At 41.5% G+C, this 18183-nt stretch overlaps 1 protein-coding gene across 1 annotated transcript in view; it reads right to left on the bottom strand.

Annotated features, from left to right (window-relative positions):
- Positions 1-317: 317 nt before the first annotated feature.
- Positions 318-18183, bottom strand: part of LOC139555889 (sterile alpha motif domain-containing protein 5-like) — a 28098-nt gene continuing 10232 nt past the window's right edge. The window contains exon 2 of the mRNA XM_071369250.1: positions 318-425. Coding sequence (XP_071225351.1) covers positions 318-425 — 108 coding nt within the window. The remainder of the gene's footprint in view (positions 426-18183) is intronic.

The raw sequence follows: 18183 nt of genomic DNA, 5'->3' as shown, positions 1-18183 counted from the left end.
TTTGCAATTATGTTAGCACAGCTGAAAACTGATGTGCTGATTAAAGAAGCAATACAACTGGCCTTCTTTAGACTAGTTGAGTATCTGGAGCATCAGCATTTGTGGGTTCGATTACAGGCTCAAAATGGTCAGAAACAACTTTCTTCTGAAACTCGAAGGCTATTCCATGCGAGAAATTGCCAAGAAACTGAAGATCTCGTACAACGCTGTGTACTACTCCCTTCACAGAACAGCGCAACCTGGCTCAAACCAGAATAGAAAGAGGAGTGGGAGGCCCCGGTGCATAACTGGGGCCTTTTATAACCCAACACTGATCTTTACTTCTCCACAACTTCGTCCCTGATGTGTTTGGAGAGCTCCTTGATCTTCATGGTGCCGCTTGCTTGGTGGTGCCCCGAGCTTAGTGGTGTTGCAGACTCTGGAGCCTTTTAGAACAGGTATACTGAGATTATGTATACAGGTAAACTGACATCATCATATACTGAGATCATGTGACACTTAGATTGCACACAGGTGGATTTTATTTTGCTAATAATGTGACTTCTGAAGGTAATTGGTTGCACCAGATCTTATTTAGGGGCTTCAACCACTTTCCGTTTTTTATTTATTCAAATTGTTTGAAACAAGTGATTTTTTTCATTTCACTTCACCAATTTGGACTATTTTGTACATGTGTGTTACATGAAATCCAAATAAAAATCTATTTAAATTAGATGTTGTAATGCACCAAAATAAGAAAACGCTAAGGGGGATGAATACTTTTGCAAGGCAGTGTATTCCATAAAAAATCTGCCTTTTCCAGCTACAATAGTCATTTACATCATTAACATGTCTACACTGTATTTCTGATCAATTTGATGTTATTTTAATGGCCGTAAAATTAGATTTTCTTTCAAAAACAAGGACATTTCTGAGTGACCCCAAACTTTTGAACGGTATTGTATCTCACCATGCAGACTGCAGGAGAAGAAACTGCGTGGTCGAACAACACTGCTGTTTCCTTGAGTGACAGGAGACTGGGCTTCGTGTCGGAAGCGGCCTAGCAGCAGGAGGAGTGGAAGAAAGACGACTGAAGATCTTCATATGCACATGTACCCCCCTAAGAGGCAGGCTGGAGAAGAGCTGTGTGTGTGTGTGTTTGTGCCGATCTAATTTACTTTGTGTGTGTTTGCACGTTCATGTGTCTGTTTGTTGTCATGGATACAGCTGTCTTGCACAGAGGGGGATATGAGGGGTATAAGTGGTAGTATGCAAGTGTTGAATACAGAGAAGGAGACAGTTTAATCGTTTTCATTTGAAATCTGTGACTTGCCTGTAACAAGCATTTCCATCTGGAGAACTATGAATTCTTTCTCTGGCTGTATGTGTGTCTTTCAATCTCTCTCTATCTCTCCCTCAAAAAATTATTAGAATTCCCTCCCAAATGATCACTCAGACTACAGTACAGCAGGCCATAATTGCATTCCCAGAACCTTCCCATTTGTCACACCTGCTCCCGCTCTTCCCCCCTGGCGCTCCAGGACGCCAGGCTCCCAAGCATTGCTCACTCCTGCCATCATCATTACGCACACCTGCCTTCCCCCCTCACCTGGTGGACTCAATCACCTCTGTCAATACCTTCCCTAATTCTGTCTGGTTACTCGCTCTGTTCCCGGCTTCTGCATTAATGTTCATATGTCCTTGTATACCTGTGTGCTGACACTGTTTCTGTCCAGTTACAGGTCTGTTCCTATTAAATGTTTGACTCCCCGTACCTGCTTCTCATCCCCAGCGTCGGTCCTACCAACATTGTTCTAGGAGGCTCCTCTCCCAGTATCTGACACACAGAGCTAAAAGACCAGACGATGACTGTACAGGAGGCTATGCACATGAGACATGAGAAACCAACAACTCTAAGCATCAGGGCTAATCCACAAAGGTTTAAGATTACAAAAGATCCATGCAGCCATGAGTATCTACCATGATACTGTACTTAAAACCTGGGAAAAATCTACAGTACAAAACACATATGTTCGAAAACCAAGCACCGGTTTGGGCACTTACGGCATACAGTGCCTTGTTCATTGGGTCAGGACTTTAGGTACTGAGAGTGAATGGGAGCTAAGTGTCTTTATATATAACGGGAAGAGAGAGAGTGAATATATGGTGCTGTTTGAAATGTAATGCCCCACTCCTTGAATAGCAGCACGTTGGATCTAAAGCCCAGTGTGTCCTTCCTCTCTCTGCCTGTGTGTTTTAGTGCTGAGGTGAGCATAATGGCTCTTGTGGGAAGAAAGATATCACACTGGGACTCACACACAGTCCTTCGTAACACACTCATTACTCCAGGGGTGCAGTTTAGCCTCGCAGATAGCTATTCATTACCATAGGTGTTGGTCCATTTGGGATTTTAGTGTGCGTGTGTATGTGCATGAGTAAGAGAGAGAGAAAGAGAGAGAGCGTGAGAAAGAGAGAGAGAGACAGATATTCAATCATAAATCAGCCATGTGGTTGTGCCAATTATATATATTTTTTGACATATTATTAACTGATGGAATTTCCTGATATCACCTGGGCCTATTGAACAACTTTAACCCTTTGACGCGTGCGATCACATATTTGTGATCATTGTTGAGGGGTCCCTGCAGCGTACCATCGCAAATATGTGATTGGAAGAGTAGCAACAGAACCTATGACGCAACAAGCGCGTCTAAACAGCATTCTTGTATAAAAAGTACCGTAACAAAGTTTTGTACTGATGGGAAATAAAGGTCTTCGCAACTTTATTCCTCAATTTCATGTTTTATTGTAAAAGATAAATGCGAACTTCATCATCCAAGCATCACACTCATTATCCAAGCATCACTGTCACGACTTCCACCGAAGTCGGGTTTCTCTCCTTGTTCGGGCGGTGTTCGGCGGTCGGCGTCACCGGTCTTCTAGCCATCGTCGTTCCTCTTTTCATTTTCCATTTGTTTAGTCTTGTTTTCCTACACACCTGGTTTTCATTTCCCTCATTAAGTGTTGTGTATTTAACCCTCTGTTCCCCCCATGTCTTTGTGTGGAATTGTTTGTTGTAAGTGCTTGTGCACATGTTTACTGGTGCGCGTCAGGTTTTGTATCCTTTGTTTGTTATTTCTTTATGCCGTTGGTTTTGCAATTAAACTGCTCCGGCTATTACCTAGTTCTGCTCTCCTGCGTCTGACTTTCCTGCCACCAGTTACGCACCCCTTACAATCACATTCACAGCCAAACTCATTCCATAAACCAGTCTAAATAATAGGTTGCGCTGACAAAAAACTAAACATAAGTTAGCGACCTAACAGCTCGACTTACAATGTACCACATCTCTGGTAAGCACTGCAATATTGGGATAAATGTAATATTGTTTAGAAAAGCTAACAGCAGGTAACATCTTTATGGCAGCCATGTTTGTTTATGTTTGACAAGCGAAAACTTCCTAATGCCAGACTGCCATCCACTATAAAACGCTTGTAAAAAAAAGTCAAAGTCAAAGATGGCTGTGCCCATTGCCTGAAAAATATGAACATAGTTTGGCTGCTTTTCAGCATATGGCAAATCTTTGATGTACTTGTTACAGTTGTATACAAGAACCGGAGCAAATTACATGACAAGTCGTTTACAGTTTTTGACAAATCACAAAGCAAATGAAATGTTATCACCTCACAGATCACCAGCCAAATAGAAGCCTACTGTGAAAGCTAAACAGGGTTGCCAGATTTAGTTGAAACCATCACTTCACCTCATTTCGTTGTAACATCTTTGGTCTGACAGACATTTATGTGACAACCAGAATGCATTGTATGATGTCAGCAAACATGGTGCCCGACATAGCTGGTATTTAGCTCAGCATTAGCTCATAATAATCAGTACAACCTTCCAAAAAGTATTTTACAAACATTATATGTGCCCATTACAGTCTTTACAAGAACTGGAATGCATGATTTGTCACCAGAACTTAAAAACGTGAATAAAACAGTAAATGCATTATGCTCCATACATACTTTGATAGGAATGTACACATGTCCAAAGTTGTTATTAGCAAGGAAAACAACAATGAAGGCAATGGGGGCACCAGCCGGAAAATGTGCCAGGGGAAAATATTTGTTCTGTTCTGACTGTAGATTTGCAAATGTCTGCATACTTGATCCGGGGAAACACTGGGGAAGTGCTTGGGCTCTTCTCGAAGAGAGAAGTTTGTCCGGCTCAGTGAAGCCTCAAACATGAATTGTCCGCAACAGTGAAATGGGCTACTTCTATGTGAATGAATGCAGAGGTGGAACACACCTAAATTCAAACTGATGTTAGAAAATAAAACTTGTTACAGAAATATTTGAAATTGACAAGTTGAAACATAGCCTATAGATAATTAGCAGGCACTGTGCCTTGGTTTGAGGGCAGCGCAGGTTAACTGTCCTGTTGCGTAATAATCACATTTTGGGACAGTGAGTGCATTCTGATATTACGGCCATAAAAAAAACGTATTCTGGGGTGACCGTTAGAGATATTTGGAATTCACACGTGAAAATGTTAAAGGCGTCAACTACCACAGCAGTTTGCCTACGTGGCACCATCATCTGCCTTGGCATGACATGACTCACAAGTCGAGGGTGGCCATGACGACCAAGTGGCCACACTACCTAAAGAGTCAACATGAACTGCCCTCGTCTATTTTCCACTTCACAGAAACCGGCTCCAAAATGACTCTCAACGAGTCAACTACAAAGCAGGAACACTTTGAGCAAAACTCTCAGTAGTTCTGCTTGGCAAGCACGCAAGAACAGGCAGTGAATGTTCAAATAGGACTCAGAGACATACAGTGTATGACTGCCCACCATATTTCCTTTATTGGGTTACTGGTTACACCCTCATACTATTAAATTAAAAACACATTTACCCCACCTGAAACCTGCTGTACCTAATTATAGTTATTTATCTACACATCGGAAATCAGAACCTACTTGATCTTCTCCCAGCTGTATACCTGATTGTTCTTGACACACCTCTCCCTGGTCTTTGTTTGTCTCTCTCCTCTCACCGTAGCTGTGATTGTGAATTGACGGAAACGGAGAGCACCAAAACACAGCATTAGTGAAAGGACATGTGGCTCCATCAGCCTGCAGTCAAACAATGGGGGCATCTCACTGTGTTTAAGTTCCACTTCCTTACCACATAGACATGGGGGCTTACAGATGAGAGAGAGACTGTATTATGGTGGAGGACAGGGTAGCTATTTGATTGAATAAAATTCAGGCAGTTACAAATTATAAGGAAAATTGACCAAATTGTTTTTGTTGCATAAAATATCATGGACCGGTAACTAGGAGTCAGAATGCAGGAAATTGCTAAATGGACACACGTTGTGATAATTTCGTTGGCTGAGCACTTTTTAAAGGTGGTCCTCTGTAGTTCAATTGGAGCATGGCGCTTGCAATGCCAGGATAGTATGTTCAATTCCTGGGACCACCTGTACGTAAAATGTGTATGCATGTAGTTTTGGATAAAAGCGTCTGCTAAATGGCATATATTATTATTATATTATTATATACTGTATTATAATATTTATTAACCCACAGTATTCTCTATAGATATCTACTGTATCTTCCACGCAGTTGCCAAGGAAACGCCAGCAGTTGCCAACAGTCGTTTAAAATTCCAAAATGAGACAGTTGAATCTCTACGGAAATTCCAGAGGTGGAATATTTTTCAACAAAGCGCCATGCACCAGAAACACAAAACAGTCAACGCACAGTTAGCCTATTTATTTTCCATAACACCTCAATTCCCAAAACCAGCCATTAACCAATTATCATACAGCATGGCAACCTGACATAACATGCATTTTGTGAGGAGAGGAAAATGAAATGTGGAAGCAGAACTAAGCCTTAACACTTAGTGCTTTATGTTTTTTATATAGCAGTCTTCTGGTCTTGTTCATCATCTCTTTATGTTTGTTCTCCTGTCTCTACAAGCACTTGGCGAGAGGCTGAGTTTGTTTATTCCGTCACTTTATTATCAGACCAAATTGGTGTTGCGGGAGACCAGAGCAATTTTCAGCCCAGACATGTTAATTAGACACTATATGCTGCTCAGCCAGAGAGGGGAAATATAAATACTTTTTGTACAATACAACCCCTTTTATGACTCCTGCATATCAATGGTTATGGGGCAACAGATGGCTATTTGGTGATGATGGCGGGGGTGGTTTGGGGCTGCTAGCAGCCTGAGTTTACCTTGGCTACACATCCACATCGCTCCGGCCAACTGACATGTATTCTCCTTGATAAGTCTGGATTTGCCTCCCTCCCGACGATCTCTAGAATGCAAACACATTTTGACCAGTCTGATTGGTCCCAGAAACCGTTGGGTTCAGCCAGAGCTGGCCTACATAATGACGTTAACAACTCTGATACTCTGATTAGCTAGATTTGTTAGAGACCATCCAATCCGTGAGGAATTTGTTATGTACAACAACCCTTATTTTGAAGTCACACAAACGACTTCTTGGATGGAAGTTTCAGACCGAATGTATGTGTTGTTTGATAGAGTTGCGGAATTAAATTCAGAGTGAGTCGTCAGGCAAAGCCTGAGCTTGGTTAAATATTTAACCAATAGCTACCTGGACTATCTGCGTTGACCCTTTTTTCATTAACTATTTTGACTGATCACATAAGCTGTAGTTACTGTTTATTATCTGTCCTGTTGCCTAGTCACTTTATCCCTACCAATATGTACATATCTACCTCAATTACATTGTACCCCTGCACATTGACTCGGTACTGCTACCCTAGCCAAGTTATCATTACTTATTCCTTGTGTTATTATTTTTCAAATATTTTTTCTATTTTTTTCTCTCTACATGGTTGGGAAGGGCCCATAAGTAAGCATTCCACTGTTAGTCTGCTCTCTTGTGGAACGATGAGGTGTGCCTTTTAGCTGCCTTGCTTGTCATGCAAACCATCTAGAGGTTGCTAGCTACTTAGACACAGCTTCCTGCATTAATGCTTTGTATAGATTTATCTGCCGAAGAGGCCCCGTGCCTAGTATCAAGACTGATAATGGCACAAACGTTGTGGGTGCACAAAGGGAGCTAGCAGGGGCCCTAAAAGAACTGGATCACAAGAAGATTCAGAACACATTACGGAACGTTGGCGTAAAATGGTCATTCAATCCTCCCTCAGGAGCCCACCATGTAGGAGTATGGGAAATGCCGATTCGGGCTAGTGAAGAAGATTTAGCATCATCCTCAAAGAACGAGCACTGGATGACGAGGCGTTGCAAACAGCTCTGTGCGAGGTCGAGGCAATCATAAATGACAGGCCATTAACAACGGTGACCAACGACCCCAACAACCTTGAGCCTCTCAATTCTAACCACCTGCTTCTACTGAGGGCCTGTCAAAAAACCTGTCATGCCCCTCGGGCTATTCCAGAGAGGAGACCTGTACTCCCGGACAAGGTGGAGGCAAGTGCAGTACATTGCCGACCTCTTCTGGAAGAGGTGGGTTAGGGACTATCTCCCATTGATGCAGGAAAGGAGCAAGGGGAATAACCCTAGGAGAAATTTCACTCCTGGAGACCTGGTCATCATCATGGATGAGACAGCTCCAAGAAACTCATGGTTATTGGGACGTGTGGTGAAGGCCCTGCCAAGGACTAAAGGCCTAGTCCGGAGCGTCTTAGTTAGGACAAAGACTAGCATTTTAGCCAGGCACATCACCAAGCTCTGTCTGCTCATTGAGGCAGACTAAGCCTATGAAAAAAGCCTGATGTTGAGCTCCAACCTCCATCTTTAAGTGACATGCAACCCAAGATGTCGAGCTCATGAACTATGGATTTTTCACCGACACGCACCCACATACAACCATACATCTAGGTCGATATAGGACCTTAGACAATTATGAATTACGATTAGGCTCTGATGCAGTATAATTTTTGTTGTTATGGGCTCTACTTTAAATATTTTAGGTAATTGATTATGCATTTTGTGCATTTTACAATTAGGGGCCGGAATGTTAGAGCCTGTCACGACTTCGACCGAGGCAGGCTCTCCTTCCCGTTCGGGTGGCGCTCGGCGGTCGTCGTCACCGGCCTATTAGCTGCCACTGATCCTTTTCTCCCCCTCCCTATGTGTTTATTGGGTTCACCTGTTTTGTATTAAGGTGTAATTAGTTGGGCTTTATTAGTCAGCCGGCCCGCACGTTTCTTTTTGCGGGATTGTTTGTTAGTAAGAGTGGTGTTTGTTTCGTTCTTCGTGTTTACTGGACTGTGTTCGTTTCCCCCGTGTCTGGGGTTGTTTGAGGAGTACACCCAGTGTGTTAGTAGGGTGGCCTAGTTTCTCCGTGTTCATTAAAGAACAGTTGTTATTGCACCTGCTGTTTCCCTGCGCTTGACTTCGCACTCCGACACCCAGGCCTTACAGAGCCAAATAACCAATTTGTATACAATAACCAGAGCATTATTAGTTGAATTATTAGTGTGAAGCCATTATTGGTGATGAATACCCCCCTTGCAGCCGGTGCGGTGGCTACGGGAGGAGGAAAGGTAATTTGAGGGAGGAAGTCGGGCCTACGAGGAGTCTTGGTTTGACCGCACTTGCTCGCACTTACTCACATGATATCTTGAATTTACTGCACACACAATAGCCTTCATTTAGTGCACTTATAAGTTAATAGAATTAGAGCAATTATAAGGAACATTTTAATTTTCCATCTTCTATATTAGAAAGTCTAAGTTGTATATGCTTGAACGAAGAAGCATCCTTTTGTTTGTAACTTGAAATCCAAAGTGCCACACTGCCATCATCTCTACAGACATGCAGTAAAACGTCTCCCCTCACCCCCTGGCTCTAGCCTACTGTAGCTCTAACAGGGATAAAATGCCATCTAGCCCTCCCGAAAGCATAGTAAATGGCCCCAGATAAATCACCTCCATTTTAGGTTGTGTATAAATCACCGTTCTTCTCCTCTTCTGTCTGCACACAGAAATACACACTCAAATAGCTCTTTGTTGACTGTAGCTGGGTGTTATCGTCCACCATCAGCACCGGCCTGGACCCTACCTGCTCTAAACTCTGTCCTGGCCCCTTACACTAAGTCTGAATTTGTCCTGCTAGGTGACTTAAACTTGGACATGCCTAAATCACTTGACCAAGTTCTAAAGCAATGGGACTCCCTGAATCTTCCTCAGATTATTACCAATCCTACAAGGTATGACTCCAAACACCCAGAAAAGGCTACTCTCCTTGATGTTTTCCTCACAAATTATCCTGATAGGTATCAGTCTGGTGTTCTCTGTAATGACCTTAATGAGCAAGCCTTCCTTCATAACTTTGCCTCTGTAAATTGGTATAGAATCAGCTTGATCCACTCTTTCGAAGATGCTTGGACCTTCTTTTTTGATATTGTCAGTGGTATTGTAAACAAACACGCCCCATAAAGAAAATGAGAACAAAAAACAGGTTCAGCCCCTGGTTCGACCGTGATCTTTCAGAGTTACTCCACCTCAAGAATTCCAATTGGCGAAAGGCTTGGCACACACATACTGAAGCTGACTGGCTCTCGTTCAGGCAAATGAGAAATAAGTGCACTCAGGCTACCCGGAAGTGTAACGATGTGCGCTGAGTGTTGGGAAGCAAGTTCAGGGAGTGAGTGTTTTAATAAAATAAACAGAACATAATACAAAACAAGAAACACTAACAGCACACAGACATGAAACTGAAACAGAAACAATGGAGCTTGGGGAAGGAACCACAGGGAGTGACATACAGTATATAGGGAAGGTAATCAGGGAAGTGATGGAGTTCAGGTGATTCTGATGACGCGCAGGTGCGCATAACGATGGTGACAGGTGTGCGCCGTAACGAGCAGCCTGGTGACCTAGAGGCCGGACAGGGACGTGACAGACCGGCCAAAGTTAGTTATTTTAAGGAGCAGTTCTCTCTCTGTGGGTCTAACCCCAAGAAGTTCTGGAAAACGGTTAAAACCTGGGGAATGATGATGTGGTTGGTTGTTACTGACAAGGAGCACTCCTATTTGCCATGCCTCCTTGCCTGTCCAACATTTCCTAATCTCCCACCCCTTCTAATGCGACTAGCCTCGATGCTCCTCTCTCTTTTTCCCCTGCCCCGCTACAAAGTTTCTCCCTGCAGGCGGTCACTGAGTCTGAGGTGCTAAAGGAGGTCCTGAAACTTGACCCCCAAAAAACATCTGGGTCAGATGGTTTAGACCCTTTCTTCTTTAAGGTTGCAGCCCCTATCATCGCCAAGCCTATCTCTGACCTTTTAACCTCTTTCCTCTCTGGGGAGGTTCTAATTGCTTGGAAGACAGCCATGGTGCGTCCTTTATTTCAAGGGGGAGATCAAGCTGATCCTAAATGCTATAGGCCAATTTCTATTTTGCTCTGTTTGTCAAAAGTGTTGGAAAAACGTGTTAATAATCAACTGACTGGCTTTCTTGATGTCTATACTATTCTGGTATGCAATCTTCTTGCCCTTTGTGCACTGGATGACGAGGCGTTGCAAACAGCTCTGTGCGAGGTCGAGGCAATCATAAATGACAGGCCATTAACAACGGTGACCAACGACCCCAACGACCTTGAGCCTCTCAATTCTAACCACCTGCTTCTACTGAGGGCCCGTCAAAAAACCTGTCATGCCCCTCGGGCTATTCCAGAGAGGAGACCTCTCATGCTGTGTTGTCATGTGTTGCTGCCATGCTTTGTTGTCGTCTTAGGTCTCTCTTTATGTAGTGTTGTGGTGTCTCTCTTGTCATGATGTGTGTTTTGTCCTACTTTTTTTTATTTTATCCCAGCCCCCATCCCCGCAGGCCTTTTGCCATTTGCTAGGCCATCACTGTAAATAAGAATTTGTTCTTAATAACTGACTTGCCTAGTTAAATAAAGGTTAAATTTTTTTTTTTAAATGCACACACACGAACACACACAACGTTCTGCTGCCCTTGATTCTTTAATGGAGGCCATGTTACAGCATATCAGCCCTGGGAAGTACTGCCATCTTTTAAAAGGTTATCGCTCATATTCCCCAACTCAGGATGAAGACATTGCATCCAATGCAGACATGCAAACAATGGTACTACCATTAGAGATTTTACTAAATGCATTCTTTTAGGACACACAGATAGATTTGAAATGTTCATGGATTTAAAGACTTTATTTAACGTGTGTTGTAGGGCCAATAAAAACAAACAGTTCAGTTCAAGAGAAATTTACTTCAAAGGACAAAAGCACACAGAAGTTGTTTGTGGATCTAAACAGATGGGAGGGTTTGCAATATGAATGTGGAGAATATAAGAGGAATGTACAAAATTCATCACTGAGATCCCTCTGTATGCATACAGCTTGAATATGTAATACACATTACCCCCTCCCTCCCTCCTCACCTTGTGTCTCCTCAGCCTCCATGCTCTGAAATGGCAACAGTGTCACCACAACACAGCTGGTTAGAGGAGGACAGTTGCAATATGACATGTTGGAATCACTTGTTCATTATATTGTGCTTTTGGATAAACATAATTTATGATACTATTGTAAAGTCAAACAAGGACATCAATGGAGGCCTCAAATTGCTATTAGGTTGCTCTATACTGAGTGTACAAAACATTATGAACTGCTCTCTCCATGAGATAAACTGACCAGGTGAATTTAGGTGAAATATATGATCCCTTATTGATATCACTTGTTAAATCCAATTCAATCAGAGTGTGAATGGCAAGTCAAATATTTAAGTGCCTTTGAACGATGTACCAGTTTGAGATGCAGCAGGAAAAGAAATACCCGAGCTAAAGACTTCTATATTGGTCCTCTAATACAGGACTAGTGTACTACTTTTGTGAAAATAGAGTGTTTACCAGCATTTGTAACATTTGTAACAGTCTGATAGTTATCTGTACAAAACAGTTAATCTGATAATACTTAATATAAAAATACTTGCTTGATATATGTTTTCCAGTTTCTTGAAATACTTTGCAAATGCAACTTATTTCTATGGGAAAACTGAAATGGTCTATTCATTCCTTTTCAATAGATGCTCTTATCCAGAGCAACTTACAGTAGAGTGCATACATTTTCATACTTTTCTGTACTGGTCCCCCGTGGGATACAAACCTACAACCCTAGTACTGCAAGCATCATGCTCTACCAACTGAGCCACATTAACACATCACAAACCACTTGATGTCTCAATGTACTCAATTACTGTATTGTGCATTGTTTTTCTTCATGGTGATGGAAAGTCCACAGGTAGAAACCTAGATGACCAGCCTATGTACAATACAGTCATTTGTGCTGCTTTGTAAGGATGGTAAATTAATACTGCACAAAAAGTGGTCGTTTTCCAAGAAAAATATTTAATTTGGTGTAGATGTTTTGTGTTTTTCCCCCTAACTTTGCATCTTTCGATACAAATTTTTGAGGACAGGGTCTTGTTCTCTCTGGATTCCATTAGAATGACAATAGCAGAGAAAGGGACAGGGCTACAACTCTTACAATTCCAACTATTGAATCCTGCAAGATACTGTTTTTAATTACACAACTACCTTTTTATGCCAAAGCTGAGATGCAATTTTTTTTTTGCCTGCAGTACAGAGGTCTATATCGGTCTGCTAATAAAGGCCCAGTGCACTATTTTTGTGTCCCCATAGAAGAAACCTTCTTGTTTCCAGGTAGAACCCTTTAAGGTTCTAGACAGTACCTTTTATTCTAAGAGTGTAAAGTGCCTGTAGTGAAGTGTTGGCTTAAGGTTCTATAGCCTAATTTCAACGACACTTCAGAGGATATCTATGCCAACAGTAAACAACATTAGCAATGCTCTTTGTGGGCTCGAATATCAGGGAGATAGGGTGTTATATGACTATTTCCTGTGCTATGGAAAATAATAATTACGTCAACGAAGGTAATAAAACTCAGCCTACACAGTAGCATTAGGCTATATAGCAAAGAAACAGCATGTCTTGTTAATCTTCTGTAACTTTAATTATTAAATGGGAACAAATGTTCGAAATGATCTGTTTGCGTGATCAAATATACTGTACATCAAAGCAGACAGACTTGAAGCACAGGGTAGTAGTACAGGATATACTCGTTCTGTTGGTGCCTGGGTGTTTTACCTGCATGAGAACCAAATCAAATCAAATCACATTTTATTTGTCACATGAGCCGAATAACAACAAGACCTTAGAGTGAAATGCTTACTTACAAGCCCTTAGCCAACAATACAGTTTTAAGAAAAATAAGATTAAGAAAATATTTACTGAATAAAGTTTAAAAAAGTAACACAATAAAAGAACAAGGCTATATAAAGGGGATACTGGTACCGAGTCAATGTGCAGGGGTACAGGTTAGTCAAGGTAATTGAGGTAATATGTACATGTAAGTATGCATAGATAATAAACAGCGAGTAGCAGCAGCGTAAAAAAAGTGGGGGTTTAATGCAAGTAGTCCCTGTTTATCTTTTCATATGGGAGCTCCACTACAGCCCTGTCGATTTGAATGGGGGCGTGCTCAGCCCTCCTTTTCCTGTAGTAACGCGGTGGTTCATTAAGCACAGAGGTGTGTGTGTGTGTGTGTGTACGTGCGTGCATGTTTTCTTCAGTAATAAAAGACCATCCCTGTTTATCTTTCCATATAGGAGCAGAGACACAAAAAGAGACCAGGCAGGCACAACAGGATGCTAGAGCTCTGGTGGATCTATGTGCTCTTATAAGCAGGAAATTAAGATTCATTCACATCAACACAATAAATAAATGCAGTGCTACATTCATAATACACTGTACTGCAGCCAGAATGGGGGGGCAAAACGTTAAAAGTTCCCTAAGTGGGATTATGGGCTAATATAATAATATAGTGCAGTGCAGTAGAACTGTTCCGTGCAGTGAAAGTGGCTCATGTGCGCCAATACATTACACGGTGGCTTTAAAAAATGCCCATTAAAGTTGTATCTCTTTTATGCTAAAACACGACATGCCATGCATACTGTAATCAAACACAGACTATTCTGGAGAAGATAGGGGCTCCTTTTAAACAGCATTTTGAAAAGCAAGATGTTCAGGAGATTCACAGAAAGGAGAAATCAAATCATTCCACAAGTGGGGAAAGTGGCTTTTCTCTTTGAGTCACAGTAGCAGACAGACAGACAGACAAGAGAGCTTCCCAGGTCCACTAGGATGAATACAAGAAACCTTCTCATTGGCCATTAATTCAGTGATGTAAAGTACTTACAGTAGCTTGCAAAAGTATTCACCCCCTTGGCATTTTTCCTATTTTGTTGCCTTACAACCTGGAATTAAAATATATATTTTTTGTGGGTTTGTATCATTTGATTTACACAACATGCCTACCACTTTGAAGATGGAAAATATGTTTTATTGTGAAACAAACAAGAAATAAGAAAAAAAAACGGAAACATTCCCATTCCCTTCCCTGCCGTTAGAACAGCCTCAATTAGTCGGGGCATGGACTCCACAAGGTGTCATGCATTCCACGGGGATGCTGGCCCATTCTTGAATTATATTGTAAATTGGAATGGTAGAGTTATGTCCATGGAGTTATCAGAATTGTACGGGAAGGTCTGCTCAATCCAAGAGTACAACCAATTGATTACAGCATTACTCCAAAAATGGAGGAGGCAGGTGGAGGTAGAGAACTGGTCTGTCTGCCCAATATAAAGGATCAAAACTGGCGGAGGAATAAAAATAGCATAAATAGGAAAGTATACCAGTTTCATATGAGGACCAGGATGTTTACAACTGTGCCATACAGATTCCCAAAAAGTTGGGAAGAGATTTTTGATGTACCGATTCCATGGTACAAAATGCTGTTTAAAAGGAGCCCCTACCTTCTCCAGAATAGTCTGTGTTTGATTACAGTATGCATGGCATGTCGTGTTTTAGCATAAAAGAGATACAACTTTAATGGGCATTTTTTTAAAGCCACCGTGTAATGTATTGGCGCACATGAGCCACTTTCACTGCACGGAACAGTATGAGTTAATATATAAAACAACGCAAGATTCAAAACTTTGTGCTTTTCAGCTAAAATGATTATATAGAATTCTTGCCACCAACAAAATGTTGAATAATTGGGACATAAAATCATTAAAGCTCTGCAGATGTTGTTGTGAGAATACAGAATCAATAGACCATTTATTTTGGTATTGCCCTCAGCCTGTTTCTGGTCTCAGGTTCAGGAATGGCTGAAAATCTAAAATTGACCCTAGAAATAGTACTGTTAGGAGATCTGGAGAGTCAGTCAATTACTAATATACTAATACTCTTAGTAAAAGTATTTATCTTCAACTCGCAATCTGTGGATTCCATTCGATTAGATAGATTGAAATTGTACGTTTGTCACGTTCGTTCTCCTCCTTGTCTGAGGAGGAGCATGGATCGGACCAAAATGCAGCTTGGGTAGAATACATGTTTGTTTTATTAAAGAAAGACGAAGACGGAAAAACTCTTAACAAACTACAAAACAATAAATGACGTAAACAGACCTGAACATGAGAACTTACAGACAACGAAGAACGCACGAACAGGAACAAACTAACAAACGAAACAGTCCCGTGTGGCACAAACACTGACACAGGAAAAATCACCCACAAACAAACAGTGTGAACAGCCTACCTTAATATGGTTCTCAATCAGAGGAAACGTAAAACACCTGCCCCTGATTGAGAACCATATCAGGCTAATTGAAAAGAACCCAACATAGAAACACATAACATAGAATGCCCACCCAGCTCACGTCCTGACCATACTAAACAAAGACAAAATAAAGGAAATAAGGTCAGGAACGTGACAACGTTAAACATCACAGCATAGTTGAAAGATATGTGTTGCGTAGATACCCAAAGTGTGTGGCCAGCAGAGATAGATGGGATGGGCTGAGGGAAGCTGAGGGTTGGTATGTGGAATTGGAGACAAGTGGGAGTGGAGTTGCTGTGCGGGAGATAGAATGATGGTCAAAGATAAAAGTAAATAAATAAATAAACTCTAAATAAAACATAATAAAAAGTACATTTGAATGACACTAAGTAGCAGTGTTTTTACAACTAATGCCGGTTTGCCTGAGGCTGATGCCGTGCAGGTGTTTGTACACATGCATATACACACACTCTCATTCAAATAAACACATACAAGAACACACACATACTGTACATGTAATAGTGCCAGACATGCGCACACAAACATATACAGTTGGCATTGCTGTTATGATATTAGTTGTCCTTGATGTCCTTTGTTTTAAATTGATTATTTTGGGGGGTTTTGTTTGTATTTTTTGCATTGTTGTTTGCTGTTTTCTCCTGTCTTTTTCTTTTTTCTCTTTAGTTCATTTTCTTGGTTGTTGGTGCATTTGGGGGGGTTCTTGGGGGTGGGGAATGGAGATAATTGTATTTTATATATTTTTTCTTCCATGGGGGGATCTTGGAGGGTTGGGGTTCATGATTTTTGGCCTGGTGGGAGATCGGTCAACGTGCCCTTGAGCAGGGCATTGACCCTGGATGCTTCTGTGTGTCGCTCTGAATGGGAATCTGTTGGATGACTGGTATGATGTAGTTGCTCAGCGGCTTCACTGCAAGTATATGGTATGTTTCGAATATTCAAGAAATAAATAAATAAAACATTATTTAAAAAGTGACATCAATAAAGGATCATGGCTTTCACCTGGATTCACCTGGTCAGTGGATGTCATGGAAAGAGCCGGTGTTCTTAATGTTTTGTACACTCGGTGTATGTATTTCAATGGACCTCGACCAAAACTTGCACTTCTGTCTTTTCACTAGCTCAGAACAGCATGGTTTCTAATTGGACTCCAGCTCTAGAATCTAGACCAGGGGTGTCAAACATACGGCCCGCGGGCCGGAACCGGCCCCCAAGGAGGTTCGATCAGGCCCGCAGGATAATTTGAAAGTGGAAAAAATGCATAAAAGACATGGAATTAATATTTTTAATTCGCTGCAATTCATGGATTATCCGCTAAGGGGCGCACTCTTTCCATCAGAGTAGAAGACAAGCCGTAGAAGACAATCAGTGGGATCAGTTGCAATGCATATTTGTGAATGATAAAAGTAAATTGCACATTTGTCTAAGGAAATATGAGGTGTTTCATGAAATGTTTTGTAAAAGGATAGTTCATTAAATTTCAATATTTTCCTAATGTTCTTGTGCTTCTTTACACCAAAACAAAGGAAAGACATGATATTTTGGTTATTTATAGCAGAGTATGGTATAATTTTAATGGTCCGGCCCACTTGACATCTCCCTAGGCCGTATGTGGCCCACGATGCGAAATGAGTTTGACACCCCTGATCTAGACTGTACACGATGTACTGTGGATTACAGGATATACCGTAGACCGGTGAAATTCACAGTGTTAATGTTCTTGGTACGGAGGGAGAATCCTTTGTCTTCCTTTGTCTTACAATGTCACGATCCTCTAAGGTGGAAACAGCGGACCAAAGCGCAGCGTGGTGAGCGTGCATACTTCTTTATTTTAAGATGTCGCCAACAAAACAATAAACATCAAAACGAAAAAACATGCCGCCAACGTAGTGCTCACAGGCAACTATACATGGACAACTACCCACAAATACAGGTGGGAAAAAGGCTACCTAAGTATGGTTCTCAATCAGAGACAACGATAGACAGCTGCCTCTGATTGAGAACCACACCCGGCCAAACACACAGAAATACAAATCATAGAAAAAGGAACATAGAATGCCCACTCAAATCACACCCTGACCAAACCAAAATAGAGACATAAAAAGCTCTCTACGGTCAGGGCGTGACATACAAGATGATTTTATCAGAGCAAACATTCTAAACAATGATGTCACCATTGTGGCAGAGCCAGCAATCAAACATCATCCATATGCATCCTTATTCCTTACTCATCTCCTTCCAGGCCAGAGCAGAGAACGTCAGACTTTCCTCTACTTATAGAATCTGCCAAGAGACAACAACCAACATGAGGTCACCCTATGACTTCACTACAACAGTCACACTTCTAAGCTGCTCATCATCTTTTGTCAGCCCTAGTTTACTACTAGAGCTGTGAACTGTCAGCATTTAATCTAGATTTCATATTTCACATGTGTTATAGTCTTCTGAGACCTGATTCAAGTCATATGGGTAAAAGGGCATTTTGTAGAACATTCTAATGAGGGAAA

The sequence above is a fragment of the Salvelinus alpinus genome, chromosome 27, assembly GCF_045679555.1.
Source record: "Salvelinus alpinus chromosome 27, SLU_Salpinus.1, whole genome shotgun sequence".
Classification (NCBI taxonomy): domain Eukaryota; kingdom Metazoa; phylum Chordata; class Actinopteri; order Salmoniformes; family Salmonidae; genus Salvelinus; species Salvelinus alpinus.
The sequence above is the reverse complement of the archived record's forward strand: the minus strand, read 5'-3'. Positions and strand labels throughout refer to the sequence as shown.